Here is a 21,810-nt window from a genome sequence, read left to right on the forward strand (position 1 = left end):
GGCCCAGGCAGGACTGGGGCTTTCAGACAACAGGGTAGGAGGGGGGCTGGCCATCTGCACCTGGAGGCAGCCTGCGAGCTCCTCTCCCTCCCGCCTCAGCGCAGAGAAAAGAGCTGGGGGAAGGGGAGGGCCACTTTTATTAGGACCGAAGATTCAAACACCGGCCACATCTGGGGGAGACCTGACGCAGAGGTCAGAGGCTCCCCGTCTAGGTGAGTCTGATCTCCACAATGGCAGTGCGGAGGGGCCTAAGGCTCTCTCACATGTTGGCAGACATAAATTAATAGCTGGGTGGAGTTCCTGGATGCTCCCTTTGGAGTGGGGAGAGCAGGATACGGGGCTATGAAGCTGGAGTTCCCTAGTCCCAAGCCCAAGGTGGGTCCCCAGACCTGCAGCAGAGAGGGAAGGAGGCCTCAGAGCAGGGGATGGCCTGCTATGGGGCTGGAATCCCGAGATGGAGTCTCTGAGGGGTCGGAGCAGACATCCCTCTGGTTAGGAGGCTTCGGGCAGTGGCTATGCCTGGCGACTGGCCCAGTAGCGGTGGTAGGTGTCCTGGAAGAGGTCCCGGCAGGCGATGTGGGCATGGAGGCGGGCACAGGCCAGGAAAGCCCCCGCCAGCTTTCTGTGCAGGGCATAGGTCTCTTCAGGCGGTGGGCGAAGCCGGTGCTGCAGCAGTACAGGGATGAGGCCCTGCACACGGCGGGCAGTATCGCCCGCTCCAAAGTCGTAGGGGCCCTGGGTGGCGAAGGGCTCCCCCAGGATCATCACGGCCTCCACGTGGGCGTCCGAGAATGCCTAGGGGTCGGGGAAACCAGAGGCAACCAGTGTGGACATACAGCCCTCCATTCCCCCAGAGTCTCAAGTATAAACACAAGCCCCCAACTCCCCAGAGAGTAATAGGCAGCCTCCACCCCTTCCAGAGCCCCTAAGTGACAAGCAGCCCCCTACTCCTCCCAAAAGAAAGGTCCCTTCCTGTCCTCTCAGGGCCTCCAGTAGACAAATAGCCCTCACTCTCTCTAGAACAGAGAAGCAGCCTCTGTTCCCCGACACCCCCCCCCCCCCCCACCAGCCGTCCCCCATTCCCCCCTCTAGAACAGATAAGTGGTGCCCATTTTCTCAGGATTCCTGAGTAGCCAAGCAGCCCCCATTCCCTCACGCTCCCCAGAACCCCCGGTACAGATAAGCAGCCCCCTTAGAGTTCCTCACTCATCCACAGTTTCCCCAGTAGAGAGAAGCAGCTCCCCACTCCCCCCAAGAGACACCAGCCCCTACTCTCCCAACCTTGGTCTCAAAGCCTGTGAGAAATTTTAGGTCTCGGGATTTCTGCAGGACCCGGTCTCTGTCTCCGTTGGCTGCAGCCATCACCACCTGGGGAGACGGATGTGGGTCAGAGGGACTCAAGGAGGGGTCTGGAGGTGGGAGCTAGAAGCTGGGCCCTGCCAGTACCCACTTCTGTTCTCATCTACCTAAGCCCTCTCACCTAGAAGCCTCTCCTTCCCCACCTTACCCCTGTCTGTGTCTCTCTCAAGACTGTTCCAGAGCCTGGGGCTGCAGTGGTCAGGTGTTCTGCCCACCTGGCTGGAAACTACCACAGTGAAACAGCACAGAGGAAAGCAGATGTCAAGTGGTACCCATGGGTCCAAACACTTAATTGGGCAAGTATGTGATCATGACCCAGAACTGCCTCTGAGGTTGCCATCTCTGTGATCACCTGCTTGATGTCTGTTGATGCCTGGTTCCTGCCCTGGACTTGGAGCCCCAGGAAGGCAGGGATCCCGGCTGGGTTTAGTCCCAAGTGGTGCTCACTCAGGAGGCCTTTGGTGAAAACCCCTTGTTCAGCAAAGCAGTGTTTGGAGCTAAGCAGCTCTCCAGCCACGCAGGATGGGCAGGAGTTGAGGGCACACGGACAGACAGAAGTGGGAGCCAGCCTGCCTGGGCTCCATCCCGGCTCTGCCACTTGCTGGCTGACTCTGGGGCAAGTCGCTTTGCTTTTGGGGCCTCTGCTTTCTCATCTGTGAAGTGGGGATGATGAAAGCATCCTCCTTGCCAGTTCTTGGAGGATGAAGGAGGTCTATCTGTGGAGTGCTTCGCACAGTGCCGCGTGTAGGAAAGGCCATAAATATTACGAGCTACTATTACTATTAAGAGGTAAAGAGGAGGGTCCCTACTTCACAGACGAGGAAACAGGCTCCGAGTGGGGAACAGCAAGGAGAGGAGGGGAACTGGGACGAACCCTTCACCACTGAGCTGCCCCTTCCTGGGAGGAAGGGGAATACAGGATTAAATCTGGCGGTCCTGTTCCGTCCCAGCTCCCCCTGCCCCAGCCTGTCTGGCCATCTGTCACGCCTGTGGTCCTTGGGGGGTCCGTGTGACAGGCCTTTCTTAAACTGGAAAAGGCTGGGGAGGCGGCAGGAGGGCCGTGCTGAACAGGCCTGTGGTGGGGAGGGGCAGGGGATGTCCCAACTACCCAGAGAGGCCTCGGCTTTGTGCCTCGAGTGGCCTGCAGAGAGGGCCCCAAGGAGCCTCTGTGTGTGTGTGTGTGGGGGGTTGCCAATTCCTTCTCATCCCCATCTAAAGGGTGGCCCCACCATCCCCCAGTCCTCAGGTCAGAACCCCCTCCAACCCCCACCCGCCCAGGCTCCCGGCCTGTCTTAAAAGACCACTCGTTATTCAGGAATTTCCAAATTCTATGTCCCTCCCCTGCTCCAGTCCCTTCCACGGCTCCCCAGGGCACCCGAATAAAGTACAAGGTGCAAAGCATGGCTTCCGAGGTCCAGCGTGACTGGGCTGCAGCCTCACTGCTGGCTCCTGCTCTGTCCCCACCTGCCTGCCCAGTCCAAACGTGAACTTCCCTTTGGTCCTCTGGGATCTTACTACTCGGAGTGCGGTCCCTGTACAAGTAGCTTTGGCATCACCTGGGAGCGTGTTAGAAAGGCAGCACCTTAAGCCTAACTCCAGACCAGAACCTGCATTTTGACATGATCATGGTGGCGGTGGGGTTCTCGTGCACATTAAAGTTTGAGAAGTGCTGCTCTAGTCGGAATATCCTTTTCCACCCCTTGGCCTTTGCCCATGTTATCTGTCTGGAGTACCCTCCTAGTTTCTTCCCGATTGGTCTCCTCATCCCTCAGGTCTCAACTCTGATGTCTTCTCCTCCAGGAAGCCCTCCCTGACCCCCTAGGTCAGGCCAGGCTCCTCATCCGGTCTCCCTCAGTCCCCCGTGATTCTCCCATCCCAGCCCTGACCACTCTGGTCCTTTCTGTCCCCCTACTGGACTGTGAGTTTTGTGAAGGCAGAGACCTGGACTGCATTGGTCACTGTTGTCCCCAGTATCGTCTAGAATAGGACTAGGCACAGAGGGGGGTCAGAGAACGTTTGAATTGATGACCCAGTTATTAGAAGACCCGGGTTGAGGGGCTTCCCTGGTGGCGCAGTGGTTAAGAATCCGCCTGCCAATGCAGGGGACACGGGTTCAAGCCCTGGTCCAGGAAGATCCCACATGCCACGGAGCAACTAAACCCGTGGGCCACAACTACTGAGCCTGTGCACCACAACTACTGAAGCCCACGCACCTAGAGCCCATGCTCTGCAACAAAGAGTAGCCCCTGCTCGCCACAACTAGAGAAAGCCCTCATGCAGCAATGAACTCAACGCAACCAAAAAAAAAGGAAGACCCAGGTCGAATGTCCAATCTCAACAAATTAATGAGATGGTGTTTTCTGTGGGCTCTGAGACAAATCAACCTCTGTGGGTGGGAAGGACGGGCAACATAAAGTGAGGAAACACTTCTCAAAGAGAGAACTGCTCACTCGGGAGCAGCTGGAGGGGAGGTGTGTGAGCACAAGGCTGGACACCAAGGCCCTGGACAGCATCGGGTGTGTCTGGGGGGGTGACAGGCTGGCCATCGTGGGCCTTTCTCTTAAGAGGCAGCTAGTGAGGGGTTGGGAACGTGGGCTGTGTAACCAGACTCCCTGAGTTTGAATCCCAGGGCTGCTGTGACCTTGGGCAAGTGACTTAACGTCTCAGAGCCCCAGTCACTTCCTCTGTAAAATGGGGTTAAAAATGGTCCTCACCTCATAGAGTTGCTTCTGGTTCAGATCAGCTACCACATGTACAGCACTTAAAACGGTGCCTGACATAATATTAAGTGCTTGGTATTTGTTAGCTGCTATTAATATCACTATTATTTATTTCTTCATTCCAGATACTGTGTTTCTCCTTCTCTACAAGCCTTACTATCTGGCTTGAGGCTCGACCCTTCAGAGACTCCAGGATTGGGGGAACTCACCTCGATATAATGGTCTGTGAATTCAGTCCCAAATTCCCGGCTTGCACCAAAGTCCAGCAAGATCACCTGGAAATGAAGGATGGTGAAAGGGACACTGGGAGTCCACCAGTGCTCCCCATTGTCTATGGGGGTGCCAGGGTCTGTCCCTCTCTCCCCACACGCTGCCCCTCCGGCCCAAGTCCCCGCCCAGCTGCCTCCCCTGGGCTCCTGGCTTCCGGTCTCCACACATCAATCCACCCCCACGTGAAGCTGAAGGGACCTGGTTTTTATTTTTGGGGTCCTAGTTGTTTTTATAATAACATGTTTTAGGCTCAGAAAAAAAAATCTGGAGAATAATAAAATATATGGGAAAGTAAAACCAACACCCACAAATCCTACCACCCAGTTTAAAATATGAAATCCTACCAGTCTAAGTGGGGCCTGATCCTACCTCCCCCCGTCCCCACCCTCTCTTCCAGGGTCACCACTTTCCTGAAATTATTTTTATTATTAAATTGTTTCCTGAAATTCCCATGCACGTGTTGCTATGTTTTCTATACATATGTGGATCCATGAACAAAACATACTAATGTTTTGCATATTTTAAAACGTCATTTAAATGGTATTTATAATAGTTATGCTGCAAGTTCTTTGTGTTCGACATGGTTTTGCAATGCATCCCCATCGCTCTAGCTCATTCATTCCTTCACCGCCGTGTAAGATTTTGTTGCATGAATATATCATAGTTATCTGCTTGATGGGCAGTGTGGTTATTTCTAGGTTTTGCTGTTAGAAGCAGTGCTCGCAGATGTAGAGAACAAACGTATGGATACCAAGGGGGGAAAGGGGCGGGGCGGGGTGGGGTGGGGTGGGGAGGTGGTGGTGGGATGAACTGGGAGATTGGGATTGACATCTATACACTAATATGTATACAACAGATAACTAATAAGAACCTGCTGTATAAAAAAATAAATAACATAAAATTCAAAAAAAAGGGACTTCCCTGGTCGCGCAGCGGTTAAGAATCCGCCTGCCAATGCAGGGGACACGGGTTCGATCCCTGGTCCGGGAAGATCCCACATGCCGCGGAGCAACTAAGCCCGTGTGCCACAACTACTGAGCCTGCGCTCTAGAGCCCGTGAGACACAACTACTGAGCCCATGAACCACAACTGTTGAAGCCCATGCGCCCAGAACCCGTGCTCCGCAACAGGAGAAGCCCGCGCACCACAACGAAGACCCAACGCAGCCAAAAATTAATTAACTAATTTTAAAAATTTAAAATAAGTAAATAAAATAATGTAGATAAAATGAACCAAATAAAGTTGAAATGTTTAAAAAACGGCCAAAAAAAAGCAGTACCCCATGAACATGTGTGTAAGTTTCTCTACAACAGTGGAGTTCAAACTGTTTATCATAACCCACAGCAAGAAATGAAGATTAGGGGCTTCCCTGGTGGTGCAGTGGTTAAGAATCCACCTACCAATGCAGGGGACACAGGTTCAAGCCCTGGGCCAGGAAGATACCACATACTGCGGAGCAACTAAGCCCGTGTGCCACAACTACTGAGCCTGCGCTCTAGAGCCCACGCGCCACAACTACTGAGCCCACGTGCTGCAACTACTGAAGCCCACGTGCCTGGTGTCCATGCTCTGCAACAAGAGAAGCCGCCGCAGTGAGAAGCCCACCCACCGCAATGAAGAGTAGCCCCCGCTCGCCACAACTAGAGAAACCCCGCGCACAGCAACGAAGACCCAATGCGGCCAAAAATAAATAAATAAATAAAATAAAGTTATAAAAAAAGAAAAGAAATGCAGATTGTCCTGGGCACCAGTGCACATGCACATATAAACATAAAACAAAAGTGTCCTGAAATAATATGCATCCCTCCCATCTGCAACACATTCTATCCTTTTAAAACAAAAACTGCTGTTCAGACCCAGTAAATTGACGTCAGGCCTCTTATCACCACACCCGAGGAAGGAAAACACCCCCCCTGGGGTGCGAGCCTTGGAGGGATGCAGGCTGTCTGTGCACTTGGGGGGAAGAGGGTGTCAAGGGACTGAGGCTGGACTTAGTGGGGTCATGTCACACTCAGCACAGGGCTCACTTGATCCTGAGGGTGTTGGAAGCTGTAGAAGGGACAGCTTGGCCAGATTTGTGTTTTAGAAAGACCCCTCTGGGGACAGAATGGCACAGATCACTTTGGAGAGCCACTTAGCAACCATGCACGCTGAGAGTTTTTCAGTCCCAACTGTCGCCCCCAGGCCTTTGGACAGCCTGTGTCCTTTGCCAAGTATGCTCCTCCCTGCTCCTTGGATGGCTGTCCTCCTCTTGTCTTTCTGCTTTCACCTTCCTTGGCCCCACCCACTCCAGGCAGGGTCAGCCACTTTTCCTGGTTTCCCACCGTCCCCTGTGCCTCCCCCATCATTGGCCCCTCGCCTGTGCTTCCTCATCAAGGGATTAACTACTGGTCACACTCTCTGGTGATGGGTCCCTGCACTGGACTGGGAACTCTGGGAAGGCAAGGATCAGGTTGTCTTGGCATCACTTTCAAGAGGCAGTAGGTGCTTGGTGTGTTCTAAATGAATGATGGGTGTGGTAATGATGACTGTCTTGCAAAAGTGGTGCTCCCTCTTCTCCACTGCCACCAGGGAGCCACTGCCCAGCCAGGGACTCCATTTCCCAGCAGCCCCTGCATCTAGACTAGCCCCATGACCAGTTCTTATCGGTGGAATGGTGAAGGGAACGATGGGTCACTTCCAGCCAAAGCAGTTAGACAGTGGGTTACCCTCTCAACCTCGCTTTCCCCTTGCACTGGAAGGAGAGCCTTTCAAGTCCTAGGGGATAGCACACTCACAAAAGGGAAGCAGCCTGGGTCCCTGACTCACTGCATGGAGGAGGGCCACTCCAGCCTGTTACCTGGGTAATCACCTACTATTGTGTCGAGCTACTGCCACATTGGGAAATATCTGTTACAGCAGCTAATGTACCCTGACACACAACACAAGGAACCAACCTGGTGGCTGGAGGCATCATACAGGAAGTTGGCCCAGTTGGGGTCCGTCTGCATGAATCGGAACTCAAACAGCTCCCGAAGACAAAGCCTCAGGAGCTGGAAGCAGATCTGGGGTGGGAAGAAGGAGCAACAGACATCTCAGAGCCATGTGCCCCTGTAAAGCCCTCTGAAGCCTGGAGAAGGACCATGGGTCTGGGTTGCCCTGTCAGCTGTGCCCCAGAGCAGCACCCGCCCTACTCTCCCATGAGCCCCACGTACCTGGTTCCGGATATCCTGGCTCAAGCCCTGGCACTGGTCCAGCGGGACCCCTCCAGCCAGCTCCATGCCCAGCACCCGTGTCGTGCACAGCTCCTGAATAACGGCTGGCACCCGAAAGAAGGGGTCGTCTGCCAACAGCTGCCTGGGGCAGATGGGAGGGGCGGGGATGGGACTTCACACTTCAGGCCCCTGTGGCCCTGCTCGAGGCCTCCCCCTCCTCTGAGGAGTCTTCCATGAACAGTCTTGGTCTTGCCTTTCCTCCTGCCCTTCTCTTTCCTGTCTGTCTGGAGTGATGGCCAATACCTGGTTGGATGGACATTCACTCAGACATTTCACTCATTCACCAAATATCTCCATGGCACCCACTCTGTGTCTGCCCCTAAGCTGGGTGCTGCTGGAGACCCAATTACCACCTCCCTTCCGGAAACACTTCTCCGTTGGTCACCCCGGGATGAACTCAGTGTATTCATTAAGCTTGGTGAGCATGACTTTCTCATCAACTTATCAATGAATCCATCCAAAAAACAGTCACTCGTATACAAATCTCCGAGTCCACAGTGATGCTCACTGGCCACTCCTTGGAGTCATTACTCTGAACACTGGCTAATAAAGGGAAAGGACCTTTCTCGGTGTCCATCCCTGGGCTGGATGATGCTGGGTGACAGAGCAGTAGATGAGCCCCAGGCGTGACCCCCCAACACACACAGCAGAGACCACACTCTAACAAACAGACCAATGATAGACTGAGATAGGTGTGTCAACGCAATATCTGGGAGGCAAAGAATATGAGCGAGGCCTCTGGTTGGGGACCTGTGGGATGGCTGGAGTTGGGGGGTGGGCGGACAGGGAGATGGGGAGGAGCCGGGAAATGAGAAATGATGTGGGTTTTATCCTAAGAGCACTGGGAAATCCCGTGAGGTGGTGGTCTCCCCAGATCCCACACTGGAGTGCTCTGGCCCAGCCCAGCTGACACTCTCCATCTCCAGGTCCTGCTTCGGGGGCTTGTATTTTTGTCCTTGTTTATCAGATCTCTGACGTTTGATCTGCTCCTCACAGGGCAGGACTCTGCTGAGCATTCAGTCAGCACAATTCCCTTTTATCCTCACTCCCCCTGAGGAGGATGCTCTCCTAAGGCCGCTGGGCAGATTAAGGCCACCCAGCCTGTTAAGGGCTGACCCAGGACTGGATCCTGACTGGATGCCACATCTGAGTCCATGCCCCTAACCATTGCCTTCTACTGCCCTTTCTCTGGCTTCGTATCTACAGAGCCGGGCTCAGTAAACGTGTGGGCCATGCTCCACGCTGTGGAAGGTCTCACCGAGGTGTAATTAATTGCCGCTTATCATGACGCCGCTAAGATACAACCACTGTTCCGTGTAGCTGTAGTTCATTCATTTTTGATGCTGTACGAATTGTGCCGATGAACATACCGTAACTTATTTATCCACCCTGTTGGATGAATTTGATAGATTTGGGTTGTTTCCAGTTTGGGGCTGTTGCGGCTCTGAGTATTCTCGAAGTCTGACGGCGTGCACTGGCATTAGGGGTCCCTAGAGTATTTAGCCAGGAGTGCAACTGTTGGGTTGGATGTGAACCCTGAGGCTTGATGATGCCCAACCGTTCTCCAAAATGCTTGTGTCAATTTCTCCCTCTGTCCACAGTGTACAAAGGATGCCCTGGAGCCCCGTTCTCTCCAACTCTTGACACAGACAGACTGCTTCATCTCTGTTAGTCTGGTGGGTGTAACGGTATCTCGTGTGACGGAGTGCCTGTTGACAAGTCTGTCTCCCCCATCAGACTGCAGTGGTTCTGCGTCCCATTTGACAGATGAGAAAGTAGAGACATTTAGAGAGAGGAAGTGACCTGCCTAAGCTCACAGAGGACACAGGGTGTGAACGAAGTAATGAGTGAAGGCATGGATGGATGAACAAATGAAGAGAAAGAGTCTGTCAGCCCTACCCCAGGGCTCCAGCTGCCGGAGGCTGTGAGGGCATCCACCTCTCTCTCAGCCCGGGAGGGAAGCTGGAGGGAGGAAGGGGGCCTCCAGGGGCCTCTAGGGGCCTCGGCTCACCTGAAGTTCTGGGCACAAGCCGCCTCACGACGGTAGTCACATTCCAAAGCCAGCTCCCGCTGCAAGGCCTGCAGGCTCTGCTCTGCAAACAGGCCTGAGGGGCGGCAGCCGTGTCAGACAGCGAAGGCCACAGCCTGCCCCTCGCCCCCTGCCCGACCCCTCAGGCTCCCACTCAGGGATGTCTTCTCTTGCCAGTCGTGCCTCTCACTCTGTCCCTGTCTCACCGTCCCTCACCCCGTCCACTTCATGCCTTTTACCCGCACTGTCTGGCCACGCACTCCCCCTCTGTCCTTCACACAACTGCGGGCTCCACGGAAGCCTCTCTGCTCGGGTCTCTTTCTCAGGCACACACAGCGGTCCTTAGGCCCCCATCATAGTCACATCTGCCGCCTATTCTCTGTCCATTTTTCTTTTTAAAAAATATTTTGGCCGCACCTCGTGGCATGTGGGATCTTAGGTCCCATCTTAGTTCCCTGACCAGGGATCGAACCTGGGCTCCCTGCACTGGCAGCGTGGAGTCCTAACCACGGGACCGCCAGGGAAGTCCCTCTCTGTCCTTTTTTTCATACTCTCTCACACTGCTCTCAGTGTCTCTGAAGCTTACTTCTGGGCCTGACTCTCTCCCTCTCTCCCTCGCTCGCTCTCTCGTGCGCGCGCGCGCACACACACACCTCTGCTCCATCCCCCCCAGGCGCTGTCTCACATGCTGTGACACACACCCGAGGTCCCAATTACGCTCCCTTCCTGTTTCTGTGGTTCTTTCTCAGGCCTCCAGTCCCTCTCCACACACCCCCTGTGTGTCTGTTTCTGGATTTCTGTCTGGGCTCCTGTTGGCATCTCTGAGTTTGTCTTTTTCTCACACGCCCATACTACTCTGGGCTTTCCCCGCCGCGGTGTCCCTTTGTTCTGTCTCAAACACGCAGACTGAGGCGTTCACTCAGGCTCCCACACACAAGGGCACACCCTGCCCCGAGCTGGCCCTCCACCTCCCCCGCCCCCCCATCTAGCCCCGCTCTCCCTCTTCAGGGCGACCCTCCCACAGTCAGGGTGGATTTGGCGCCTCACCCTCCGGCACGGCCACGCTCATCTTGAGCACCGCCAGCAGGTTCTGGATGTCGCTCTGGATGCTCTGGGCGACGCCTGGGTACTGGGAAGGGAGAAGGGGAGGAGGATGGGAGTCACCCCTCTGGGGCGGCCGGGTGCCCAGCCCACCCCCGCCCCACCTCCCCTCTCACCTGGATCTTCACGGCCACCTCTGTCCCATCCCTCAGCACGCCCTGGTGCACCTGCCCGATTGAGGCAGCAGCAAAGGGCACCTCCTCCAGAGAGGCCACCTTGGCCTGCCAGTCCCTGCCGAGCTCCTCTTCCAGAACTCTCTGGGGATAGTGGTCATGACAATCATCACCATGGTTTCAGGCAGCCGGGTTCACATTCTGTGCTGAGCGCTTTGCACGTTAGTAACCCCGCTCACCACACGTGGGGCCCTGGGCCAAGCTCTTGGCCGCTACCCCACTTTACAGATGAGGAAACTGAGGCTCAGAGAGACCTCTTGACCAAGGTGATGAGCCAGGCGCTGGCAGACTGGGAGGCCCAGCTTGAGCCCATACTCCCAAGGCTGTGCAGACTGATGTGTGGATTGCTATGTAAGGTTAAGATTGACAATAATCCTTCATTATACCCATATATTGTATTATTAACTCAAAAGTTAATGTGATAAAGAAGAACTAAAATTTACAGAGAGCTTCCTGTGGGCTGGGCCCTATATAAAGTGGTTCAGAGAAGGGCAGTAATTGTCCAGGGTCACATGGCAAGGGATCCAGATTCCGGATTCCACACCCTTGCCCAGGCATTTACTCAGTGCCTGGCACTGTGCCAGTCTATTTACAGACACTCTCTCCTTTAATTAAAAGACCGGTAATAAGAACAGGTAACACCTGCATGTCACTTACGGGGTGTCAGGGACCCTTCAAAGTGCTTTACACATACACTGATTTCCATAGCCCCATGATGTGGCCGTTGCTATCACTACCACCAATCACAGATGAGGTAACTGAAGCACAGAGAGGGCAGGCCACACGTCTAACTGCACAGGTAGTAAGTGGCAGAGCCAGGGTTTGAACTCCCGAAGTCTGGTCCCTGACCACAGCACTTCACCGCTTTTTTTTTTTTTTTGCAGTACGCAGGCCTCTCATCGTTTCGGCCTCTCCCGTTGCGGAGCACAGGCTCCAGATGCCCAGGCTCAGCAGCCATGGCTCACGGGCCCAGCCGCTCCGCGGCATGTGGGATCTTCCCGGGCCGGGGCACGGACACGTGTCCCCTGCACTGGCAGGCGGACTCTCAACCACTGCGCCACCAGGGAAGCCCATTCACCGCCTCTTTAACAGCCCTGACAGAGCCCTGAGCCTGCCAGGAACTCGACTAAGTGCTCTACACCATTCTCTCATTTACTCATCACAACAATCCTATGAGACGTGTGCTTTAGTGGTCCCCATTTAACAGATGGGGACACAGGCTCAGAGTGAGACGGGGAGCACAGCCATGAAGGCAGGAGGGCCAGGCAGGTGGGGCACGCCTCCCTCGCCAGCCTTTCCCCCTCTGGGCGCTCACCTGCATCTGCCAGCGGGGCATGAAGTCGGCGCTCTGGCGAACCCGCTCGAAGATGCGCTGCAGCTGGGGGCTGATGAAGCTGTTGTCTTGGGAGACATCGGGAAGAGGGAAGCAGTGAGGGGAGAGGCCAGGAGGGGCCCCTGTGGGAGTCTGAAGTTGGGGCTTGGTGGTAGGTGGGGTAGGGTGGAACTGAGGTCAGGGGTCAGGAGTCAAGGGTTATGCTGTACCCTGGATGCTGAGCATTTGGCCAACCTTGAGGGCAGCCCCCCGAACCGTACACAAGGTCTGCACAATCCGCTCGGCATTGGCCTCTGAAAGGAAAATGCTGGAGCCCGGCCGGGAGCCTCCCTCTGGGGTGGAGAGAATAATCATTAGTATGGCAACCACAAAAATAATCAGTATGACACCACTGCACACCTACCAGAACGGCTAAGGCAAAAAAGACAATACCAAGTGTTGACAAAGATGTGGAGCACCTCGACACTGCCGATGAGACTGCCATGGCCCAAGCCCTTTGGAAAGCAGCTGGGAAGTTTCCAGTAAAGCACACACCTATACCTGATGCAATTTGCCTCCTAGGTATATCCCCAAGAGAAAGGCATAAATGTGTCCACCAACAGATACTCCAAGAAGGCTCACAGTAGCATTATTCATAACAGTCCCAAGCTGGAAACAACCCAAATGACCATCAGTAGAACGAACAGAGGAATTGTGGAATAGTCCCAGGGTGACTATTACAGTGTTGAATAAACAACCTACAACCGCTCACAGCAACATGGATGCATCTCTCAAATAGAATGCTGAGCAAAAAAACCAGACACATACGAGAATACACTGTCTGATTACATGCGTATAAAGGAGCAAAAACAGACAAAACTAATCTCAGGGGGTCAGAAGCCAAGACAGTGGAGACCCTTAATGAGGGGGGAGGTACCAGAATACGGCACGAGAAGAGCTTCTGGAGAAGGAGGGCAGCACTTCTCTAAGTGTGTTCTGGGGGCCCCTGAGACCCTTTAGGAGGGTCTGTGAGATCAGAACTATTTTCATAATAATATTAATATGTTATTTGCCCTTTTTCACTCTCATTCACCCACAAATGTTCAGTAGAGTTTTCCAGAAGCTGTGACCTGTGATGCTGTCATTTCTCTGATGGCTGATGGAGAGAGTGTGTGTATGTGTGTGTGTGTATTCTTGTGTTTAAAATTTTTTTCAGTTTTAACCTCTAATACAGCAAATATCCATAAATACAACCCCACATAAACAAGTTCTTGGGGTTCTCATTCTATTTTTTAATAGCTTTATTGAGATATAATTCATATAAGATATAATTCACCCACTTTAAGGTGCACAGTTCAATGGCTTCTAGTATATTCAGTTGTGCAACTATTACCACAATCCATTTCAGAACATTTTCATCACTGCTAACCTGTTAGCAGTTACCCCCTCCCATTTCCCGCATCTGCCTCCCCTTGAGTCCCTGGAAACCATTAATCTACTTTCTATCTCTGTAGACTTCCCTCTTCTGTACATTTCAGATAAATGGAATCATACGATATGTGGCCTTAAAAAAAAAAATGTGGCCTCTTGTCTCTGCCTTCTTTCACTTAGGATAGTGTTTCAAGATTCAACCACACGATAGCATGGATCAGTCCTACATTCCTTTTTTTTTAATAAATTTATTTATATTTATTTATTTATTTTTGGCTGTGTTGGGTCTTTGTTTCTGTGCGAGGGCTTTCTCTAGTTCTTTCTCTAGTTCTCTAGTTTTTTCTCTAGTCTTCCCGGACCGGGGCACGAACCCGTGTCCCCTGCATCGGCAGGCAGACTCTCAACCACTGCGCCACCAGGCAATTCCTACCCGCAACTTTTTATTTTGAAAAAGATCCAAATAGACAGAAAGACTGCATTCATAGCACCGTGAATACCTGCTTCAATGTTTTAACATGCTGCCTCACCCACTTTATCTGTGCGTGTGTACCCAGACACTGATCAATACTTTTGCTGACTGATTTGCACTCCACTTGTGTGAATAATAATCCCCTACACAATCACCGTGCCAACATCACACCCAAGAAAATTAACACTAATTCTTGAATACCTACTACCCAGTCATATTCAGATTTTCCCAATCGTCCCCAGAAATCTTTTTTTTTTGAAAGTGTTTAGATTTCTATCTCTCTTTTTTTCTTTAATTTTAATTAATTTATTATTTATTTATTTTTTTGGCTGTGTTGGGTCTCCGTTTCTGTGCGAGGGCTTTCTCCAGCTGCGGCGACCGGGGGCCACTCCTCATCGCGGTGCGCGGGCCTCTCACTGTCGTGGCCTCTCCCGTTGCGGAGCACAGGCTCCAGATGCGCAGGCTCAGTAGTTATGGCTCACGGGCTTAGTTGCTCCGCGGCATGTGGGATTCTCCCGGACCAGGGCTCGAACCCGTGTCCCCTGCACTGGCAGGCAGATTCTCAACCACTGCACCACCAGGGAAGCCCACCCAGAAGTCTTTCATAGTTATTTTCTTTTCGAACATCCAACCATGGCTCACACGTTCCATTTGTCAGTTATTATCTCTCTAGTCTCTTTTTCATCTAGAATATCCACCCGTTTTTGTTTCAAGACGTCGACATGTTGCGGAATCGTACCCACAAATGCTGATCTCTACACAGCCCAGTCTGTCTCTGTTGTCCACAGACCCTCACCGGCACTCCTGTTTTCACACTTCCTCTCCTGGTCACAGTTAAGCACTCAACTCTGGATGACTTACATTTTTTTCTCTCATGACCTGCTTCTACTCAACACCATCCTGACAGCAGCTTCACCCTGTTCTGAGCACTCCACCACGACCCTAAGAGGTGGCTATGTTATCATCAGCTCCATTCTCCAGTTGAGGAAACTGGGGCTCAGAGAGGTGAAGCCACTTACCCCAGGTCACACAGCAAGGCCAGGGTGTGGACCCAGGCAGCGTGGTTCACGTACCTGATTGTACATGTCCTCCGGGCAGGGACTTCTTGGCCATCTCAGCTAGTGCTCCCAGCCCCAAGCTCACAGCCAGTCCTGGGGAGTGAGAGAGGAGCCTGAGTGCCCGCTTGCCCTGGGGGGATCTCCTCCCCCACCCCTCCCCACCCCGCTGGCCCTCTCTCCTCTCTGTCTCTCTTTATATATACCTGTTTCCCAACTCTTTGTAGTCAGCTCTTTGCATCCCTCTGTCTCCAAATCAGTCTCTTACTCACTCTCTCCCTGCTTGAGGTTCCCTTGGAGGTGAGACTACCTCTTTCTCCATCCCTCTCTCCTTGTCTGTCCCCCAGGTTAGTGGTTCTCACCCCTGGCTGCACACAGAGTCATGTGAGGAGCTTTTGTAAATACAACGCCCAGGCCCTACCACTGAGGTTCTGGTTGAACTGGCCTGAGATGAGGCCTCAGAGTTCTTTTTCTTTTAAGCATCCCAGATGATTCTAGTGTGCAGCCATGGTTAAGAAGGCCCCGAAATGATCCCCGCCCCGGACTCTCTGTCTTCCTATGACTCCTGTTTCTCTGTCCACATCTCCTCTTCTTCATGCTCACCTCTCCTTTTATAAGTCAGTTATTTCTCCACCTCTGCCCTTCCGTCCACCCGGCATGTCTGTCTAGGCCTCTTTCCCTCAGTTCCTCCTTTGGATGTTAGCTCTCCGGCTCTGATTTCCTCTGCCTCCTCTGTCTCCTTGTCCTTAAAGACATCTCGAGTCACTCTGCCTCTTTCACTGTCACCATCTCTGTAAATAATTGTAGTTGGCATTTTCTGAGCACTTTTCTCCATGCCAGGAACCATTCCCAGTGCCTTTTATGCATTGACTCATCTTGTCCTCACACCCTCATGAGAGAAATTTTACAGAAAAGCTTCCATTTTACAGAAAAGGAAATCGAGGCTCAGAGAAGTTAAGTAACTTATCCAGAGTCACAAAGTGAGGATGCGGCAGAATCACCTGTTGAACCCCGCGCAGCCTGGTGCCAAAGCTCTAACCAGTGTATTTGACTCCTTCAATCGGTATCTTTAAAACCTGAACCATGATCCACAGTAAAGAAGACGTTCGCATTATAACCAGTAGAGACCGATATATATATATAATGTTTCATGAAACAAGACTTTCCCTTACTCTACATGTACACATATTTTCCATTCTTCTTCTTTTCTTCTTTTTTTTTAGCTGTGTTGGGTCTTCGTTGCTGCGTGCGGGCTTTCTCTAGCTGTGGCGAGCAGGGGATGCTCTTCGTTGCAGTGCGTGGGCTTCTCATTGCGGTGTCTTCTCTTGTTGGGGAGCACGAGCTCTAGGTGTGAGGGCTTCAGTAGTTGTGGCACGTGGGTTCAGTAGTTGTGGCTTGCGGGCTCTAGAGAGCAGGCTCAGTAGTTGTGGCGCACGGGCTTAGTTTCTCCGTGGCATGTGGGATCTTCCTGGACCAAGGCTTGAACCCGTGTCCGCTGCACTGGCAGGTGGATTCTTAACCACTGCACCACCAGGGAAGTCCTCCATTCTTCTTTTTAATGCTGGTTGCAACCTGCTAAATTATTTCATGCAGGGCTTCCCCGGTGGTGCAGTGGTTAAGAATCCACCTGCCAGTGCAGCGGACACGGGTTCAAGCCTTGGTCCAGGAAGATCCCACATGCCACGGAGAAACTAAGCCCGTGCGCCACAACTACTGAGCCCACGTGCCACAACTACTGAAGCTCGTGCGCCTAGAGCCGTGCTCCACAAGAGATGCCACTGCAGTGAGAAGCCTGCACACTGCAATGAAGAGTAGCCCCCACTTGCCGCAACTAGAGAAAGCCTGCACGCAGCAGACCCAACACAGCCATAAATAAATAAATAAAAGAAAATTAGTTCATGCAGGTTGTGACCTGAAGTTTGAATAATCCTGCTGCATGACCCGGGGTCAAGTCACTTCACCTCCCTTAGCCTCCACTTCCTCATCTATAGAACGGAAACAAACACTCATTGATTCAGTGCAAAGACCATATGTGTATGGGGCCCTGCACATTCCAAGTTCTCAATAAACACAACATTCCTCTCTATTTCTCTTGGTTCTATAGGACTTTGCCTTCATTCTTTTCCCATCTCTCCCTCCTCTCTCTGTCTCTGATCCACTCTCTCCCTTGCTTCATTGTGTAAATGTCACCTCCTCTGATCTAGGTCACAATCTCCCACAGTCATACCTACCCCCAAAGTTGGCCAAGCGGCTGATGCGGGAGGTGGGCACCTTGCGCTCTCGAGAACGGTCACTCAGCTGGGAAACGGAGAGAAGGTCTGAGCGGGAAAAGGTGGACACAGCACCCAGGAAGTCCAACCAACCTGCCACCACACCCTTCCCCAAGCTCAGGAGGCCAGCTGCCTTCATGGGTGTTGCTGGGTGTGGGGCAATGATACCTGGGGCCGGGCTGTCTTTCTGATCCGGGCCTCCCGTGCCTTGCGAATGTCCTCCTCACCCAGGCCCCTGCCAGGCCCATCCTGGTGAAGCTTTTGGGTCCAAGGACCCCCACATGGCCCCTGCAAGAGACGTGAACACCGGTAACGAGTGGAGAACGTACCATCAGCCTGGCCCCTTTAGACCCCTCCCTGTCCTTTGACTCCCTGAAGCCTCCCTCAGCCTCCTCCCCTTGGAGACCCCTCCCCAGCCTCTTACCCAGCAGAGGGGCCCAGGCCCCAGGGCCCCACAAGGCCAACCAGTAGTCCGGCCCCACTGTCCACAGGTCCCCCGTAGTAGGCCCCCCACCTCCAGCCACATTGTCTGGGGGAGAAGAGGAGGGATTATTCGGGTAGCAATTGTGGGACTGACCTCCCTGCTTTGCCCATCTTTGCCTCACATTCCTCCGTGTCCACCCTAAGACTCCCACCACCAAAGACTTCCTCCCCTGTTAACAGGCCCCCAGTTTCGCCTGGTTCCCTCTCTCGTTGCTAAGATCCCATAGCTCTTCCCGAACACCTCTTCAAACCACTTTCCCCTGGTCCCACTCCGCGCCGTTGCTAAGGTCCTCCCCTGTTGCTAGACACCCACAGATCCTCCAGGGCTACCTCTCCACTTCTCTGAGCACCCCCATCGTTGCTAGGCACCGCCTTCCCCTCGGTTGCTAGGCACCCACAACTCTTCCGGTGTTCCCCCCTACCAACCCCGTTACTGGGTACTTCCCCCGGTTGCTAAGCACCCACTCCCCGGCTCTGGGTCAGCTATGCGCGGGGGTGGGAGGGGTGCCGGGGTCGGGGGGTGGCTCCTGCATTTCTGGAAGTCTTCTCATGCCCGCCCCCTCCGGTCAGCTAGCGAATGACGGAGGAGCAGATCAGGGGCCTCAGGGTGGGCTGGGCCACGGCCTAAGGGTAGGGTAGGGTGGGCTGGGCCACAGCCGAAGCGCTCACTTGCTATTTTGTGCCCTTCCACTCACTTCAAAGTGCCTTGTCCGCGGCGGACCTTTTAGTTTCCTACACGTCTATTTTACAAACATTCCTCTCCTTTACAAACTCCACACCTCTCCTTTGCGCGAACATTTTGTCAGCCTCCGTTTTCCTTATTTGTACCCCTAGTAGGCTCAACATCTCTCCTTTGAACACACATCTTCCCAGCAAACATTTCCCTTTCACATGGAGCCCCTCCACTTTGCACACTCACCCTCTGCTTCAAATACCCATATCCTGGTACCCAACCTCCTCCCTTGCACATATAACCCCCCTGCCTTGCTCACCAGCTGTTTCCCTCGGTGTGCATGCACCCCCTCACACCTAGCCCTTTGCACGCTGGGCCCCTGTTCCCTCCTACACCCTGCTCTCTCAGCTCCCCGCCCACCTGCAGGATGGTGAGTGGGAGCCCTTTGTTTCCCGTAGGCCTGACATTTTCCAGAACACACTCGGCCAAGATTCCCCGTGCTGACTCAGGAGCCTTGGCATCCCGAAAACCGGCTCCCGGCCCATCTGGGTGTGTGTGTTGTTGATGGGGGAGGGAGGACGGGCTTAAAGCCTGCTTCCCCGCCCCCCCCCCCATAAACTGACTCACCTCTCTTTTCACAGTCTGGAATAGAAGCAGCTGGCTGGGAGGAGAGAGGATATGACACTCCCCACACAGAACTGCCTCCCCCAAACCCTGTCTAACCCCCTTTGTCAGGAATCAGACCTCCCTGACCTTCCTTTGTCAGGAATCAGACCGCCCCACACCTAACCTGGACTAGCTCCAGGACAGAAGTCTCTGTCCCTGTGCTACGTGACCTCAGAAGAGCCTCAACACTTTCTGGATCTCAGCTTCCCAGCCTGTATGATGCATTAGGGGGACCCTGCTATGACTTCCCATTGGTCTGTAAAGAGATGATTCATTTTAGAGCCCTGGGTCTGTGCCCAATGCCCCTTTCCAGGTGACTGTTTCAAAACAGAAACCACCCCCTGTGCTCTTCCAGACACAAGGGTCTGACTCAGGAGCGAGGTGGCAGCTCACTCTTGGGGGCAAAATATACAAAAAGTACCTATGACAATAACTTATCCTACAAGGCTGTGACTCATGGTACCAAGCCTGGTATCAGATACATGAGATCATGTCAAATAGCCTGGTGGCTACAAGCAAAGACTACAGGCTGGCAGAGCTCTGAGCCTCGGTGTCCCCATTTATAAAGTGGGGCCATGGCATCCCCTCCTGCTCAGTGTTGGTGAGAAAGGGATGCAGTGAAACGGTGTCTGTAGAGAGGTTGGCACGGAGCTGGTACAGAACAAGAGCTCTATACATGAGAGAAATTTCTTATAGAAAAACTATTCTTTTCAAAATTTCTATTGAGCGCTTACCATTTGCTTTTCTAGGCACTGGGGACACAGCAAGGAACAATACAGGCAAAAATCTTTGCCCTCTTGGTGCTGGCTTCTGGTGAGAGGCACAATAAAATACATAAGTATATGTAATAAGGTGACACTTGTTAAAGAGAAAAGCAAACCAGGGAAGGGCAGGGAGAGGAGGGAAGAGTGTGCGTTTAAATAGGGTGGAAAGGAAAGGCCTCACTGAGGAGACATCGTTTGAGTAAAGACCTGAAGGAGGTGAGGGAAGGAGCGATTGAAATAGCTGAGGAAAGAATGTTCCAGGCAGAGGGAACAACCAGTGTAAAGTCCCTGTGCTGAAGATATCTCAGAGAAATAGCAAAGATGCCAATGGGCAGAGTGAGTGAGGGGAAAAGGATTAGATGAGGTCTGGGAGGTAAGCAGAGCCAGCTCAGGTATGGTGAAGACTGTGGCTTTTTTCCTGAGTAGAATGGCAACCACTGAGGATTCTGAGCAGAGGCGGGACTGATTTACAGAAAATATTCTTACTTCCGGCTCTTCTTCCAACACCCCCAGCCTCAAAATCAAGTTGTATCACTTGATAGTGACCAAAGGGACTTCCCTGGTGGTCCAGTGGGTAAGGCACTCCCAATGCAGGGGGCCGGGGTTTGATCCCTGGTCAGGGAAATAGATCCCGCACGCATGCTGCAACTAAGACCTGGTTCGGCCAAAATAAATAAAATAATAAATATTAAAAAAAAAATAGTGACCAAAGACCTAAATTTTGGATTAGATGGGCCAAAGTTCAAATCTACACAACTGAGATGTGTGATCTTTTTTTCCCCTTTTTTTGGCCTCTCCAGGCGGCTTGCGGGATCTTAGTTCCCCGTCCAGGGATCGAACCCAGCCCCCCTGCAGTGGAAGCACAGAGTCCTAACCATTGGACTGTCAGAATTCCCTAGATGTGTGATCTTGACTCACCGCTTTGCCTTTCTGTGCCTCTGTTTCCTTGGCGGTGCAATGGGGATGATGATCAACCCTACCTTACAAGATTTTGGGTATAAAGCGGGTAAGTACAGCGCCTGGCACAAAGCAAGTATACAAATGTAAATGCTGTTGTAAATAAATAAAAACCCCCATAACAACCCTTTTTACAGATGGGGGAATGGAGGCTCTGAAGAGACAAGTCTGTTGGGAGAGGTCATCCAGGAAGTAAGTGCTGGAGCCAAGCTTTGAAACCAGGCGCTCTAGCTTCAGAGATTAAGACCCTGGTTTTGCCCGTCATTGAACCCTAGGCAAATTCTTTCACTGCTCTGGGCCTCAGTTTCCCAGTTGGTAAAAGTGACTGGCTCTTGTGGCATTGAACACACATTTTTCAAAACAGTAAAGTAACATAATGTATCCTCATTTTACAGGTGAGAAAACTGAGTCTGGGGCTGGGGCAGGGGGTTGGGAGAGGAAGTCACTCGTTCAAGGTAACACAGCTAGGAACTAGCAGAGGCGGGTCTCGAACTCACGCAAGTAGAATTCCCAACTCTTCGGAAGTCCTTCCCGGCGCTGCGTGAAGAATGGGCGCGCTGCCGGACTCGTCGCCGGGGGTTATAGGGAGACTAAACTAGTCACTCGAGGGTGTGGGGACGTAGGGTTAATTGCGAGGGTGCTGCGAGGGGCCCCACTGATCGGGACCAAGATCCCGGCGCCCCACACCTAACCTGGACTAGCTCCAGGCGCTCGCGGTTCACCGCGCGAATGGAGACGGGAGGAGCCAGACAAGGCCCATACCCCTTTACGTCACGTCCGGCGAGGCGGGGCTTCGGGGCCTTCCCCGGGAGTTGTGGGCGGGG

General features: G+C 52.9%; 1 protein-coding gene across 5 annotated transcripts; it reads right to left on the reverse strand.

Moving 5' to 3' along the window:
- Positions 1 to 120: 120 nt before the first annotated feature.
- Positions 121 to 21,720, reverse strand: COQ8B (coenzyme Q8B). Of its 5 annotated transcripts, none has more exons than XM_027079592.1 (18): positions 21,484 to 21,720; positions 20,948 to 21,005; positions 20,516 to 20,641; positions 20,000 to 20,075; positions 17,868 to 17,972; positions 17,612 to 17,731; positions 17,405 to 17,471; positions 15,192 to 15,269; positions 12,449 to 12,571; positions 12,222 to 12,307; positions 10,850 to 10,990; positions 10,680 to 10,761; positions 9,615 to 9,708; positions 7,544 to 7,685; positions 7,286 to 7,393; positions 4,289 to 4,354; positions 1,282 to 1,368; positions 121 to 795 (listed from the first exon to the last, which is right to left on the reverse strand). In XM_027079592.1, exons 4-18 carry the CDS (start codon positions 20,000 to 20,002, stop codon positions 514 to 516), a joined length of 1,584 nt encoding a protein of 527 aa, XP_026935393.1. In that variant the 5' UTR covers positions 20,003 to 20,075; positions 20,516 to 20,641; positions 20,948 to 21,005; positions 21,484 to 21,720; the 3' UTR covers positions 121 to 513. The 5 variants fall into 5 exon arrangements, with proteins under 5 accessions (XP_026935393.1, XP_026935391.1, XP_026935392.1 ...); XM_027079590.1 differs by having other exon boundaries at positions 20,948 to 21,048; XM_027079591.1 differs by lacking the exon at positions 20,516 to 20,641.
- Between the last annotated feature and the right edge of the window lie 90 nt (positions 21,721 to 21,810).

Source organism: Aethalodelphis obliquidens, unplaced genomic scaffold (genome assembly GCF_003676395.1).
Source record: "Aethalodelphis obliquidens isolate GAN/ISIS:26980383/991018 unplaced genomic scaffold, ASM367639v1 scaffold43, whole genome shotgun sequence".
In the NCBI taxonomy this organism is placed as follows: Eukaryota; Metazoa; Chordata; class Mammalia; order Artiodactyla; family Delphinidae; genus Aethalodelphis; species Aethalodelphis obliquidens.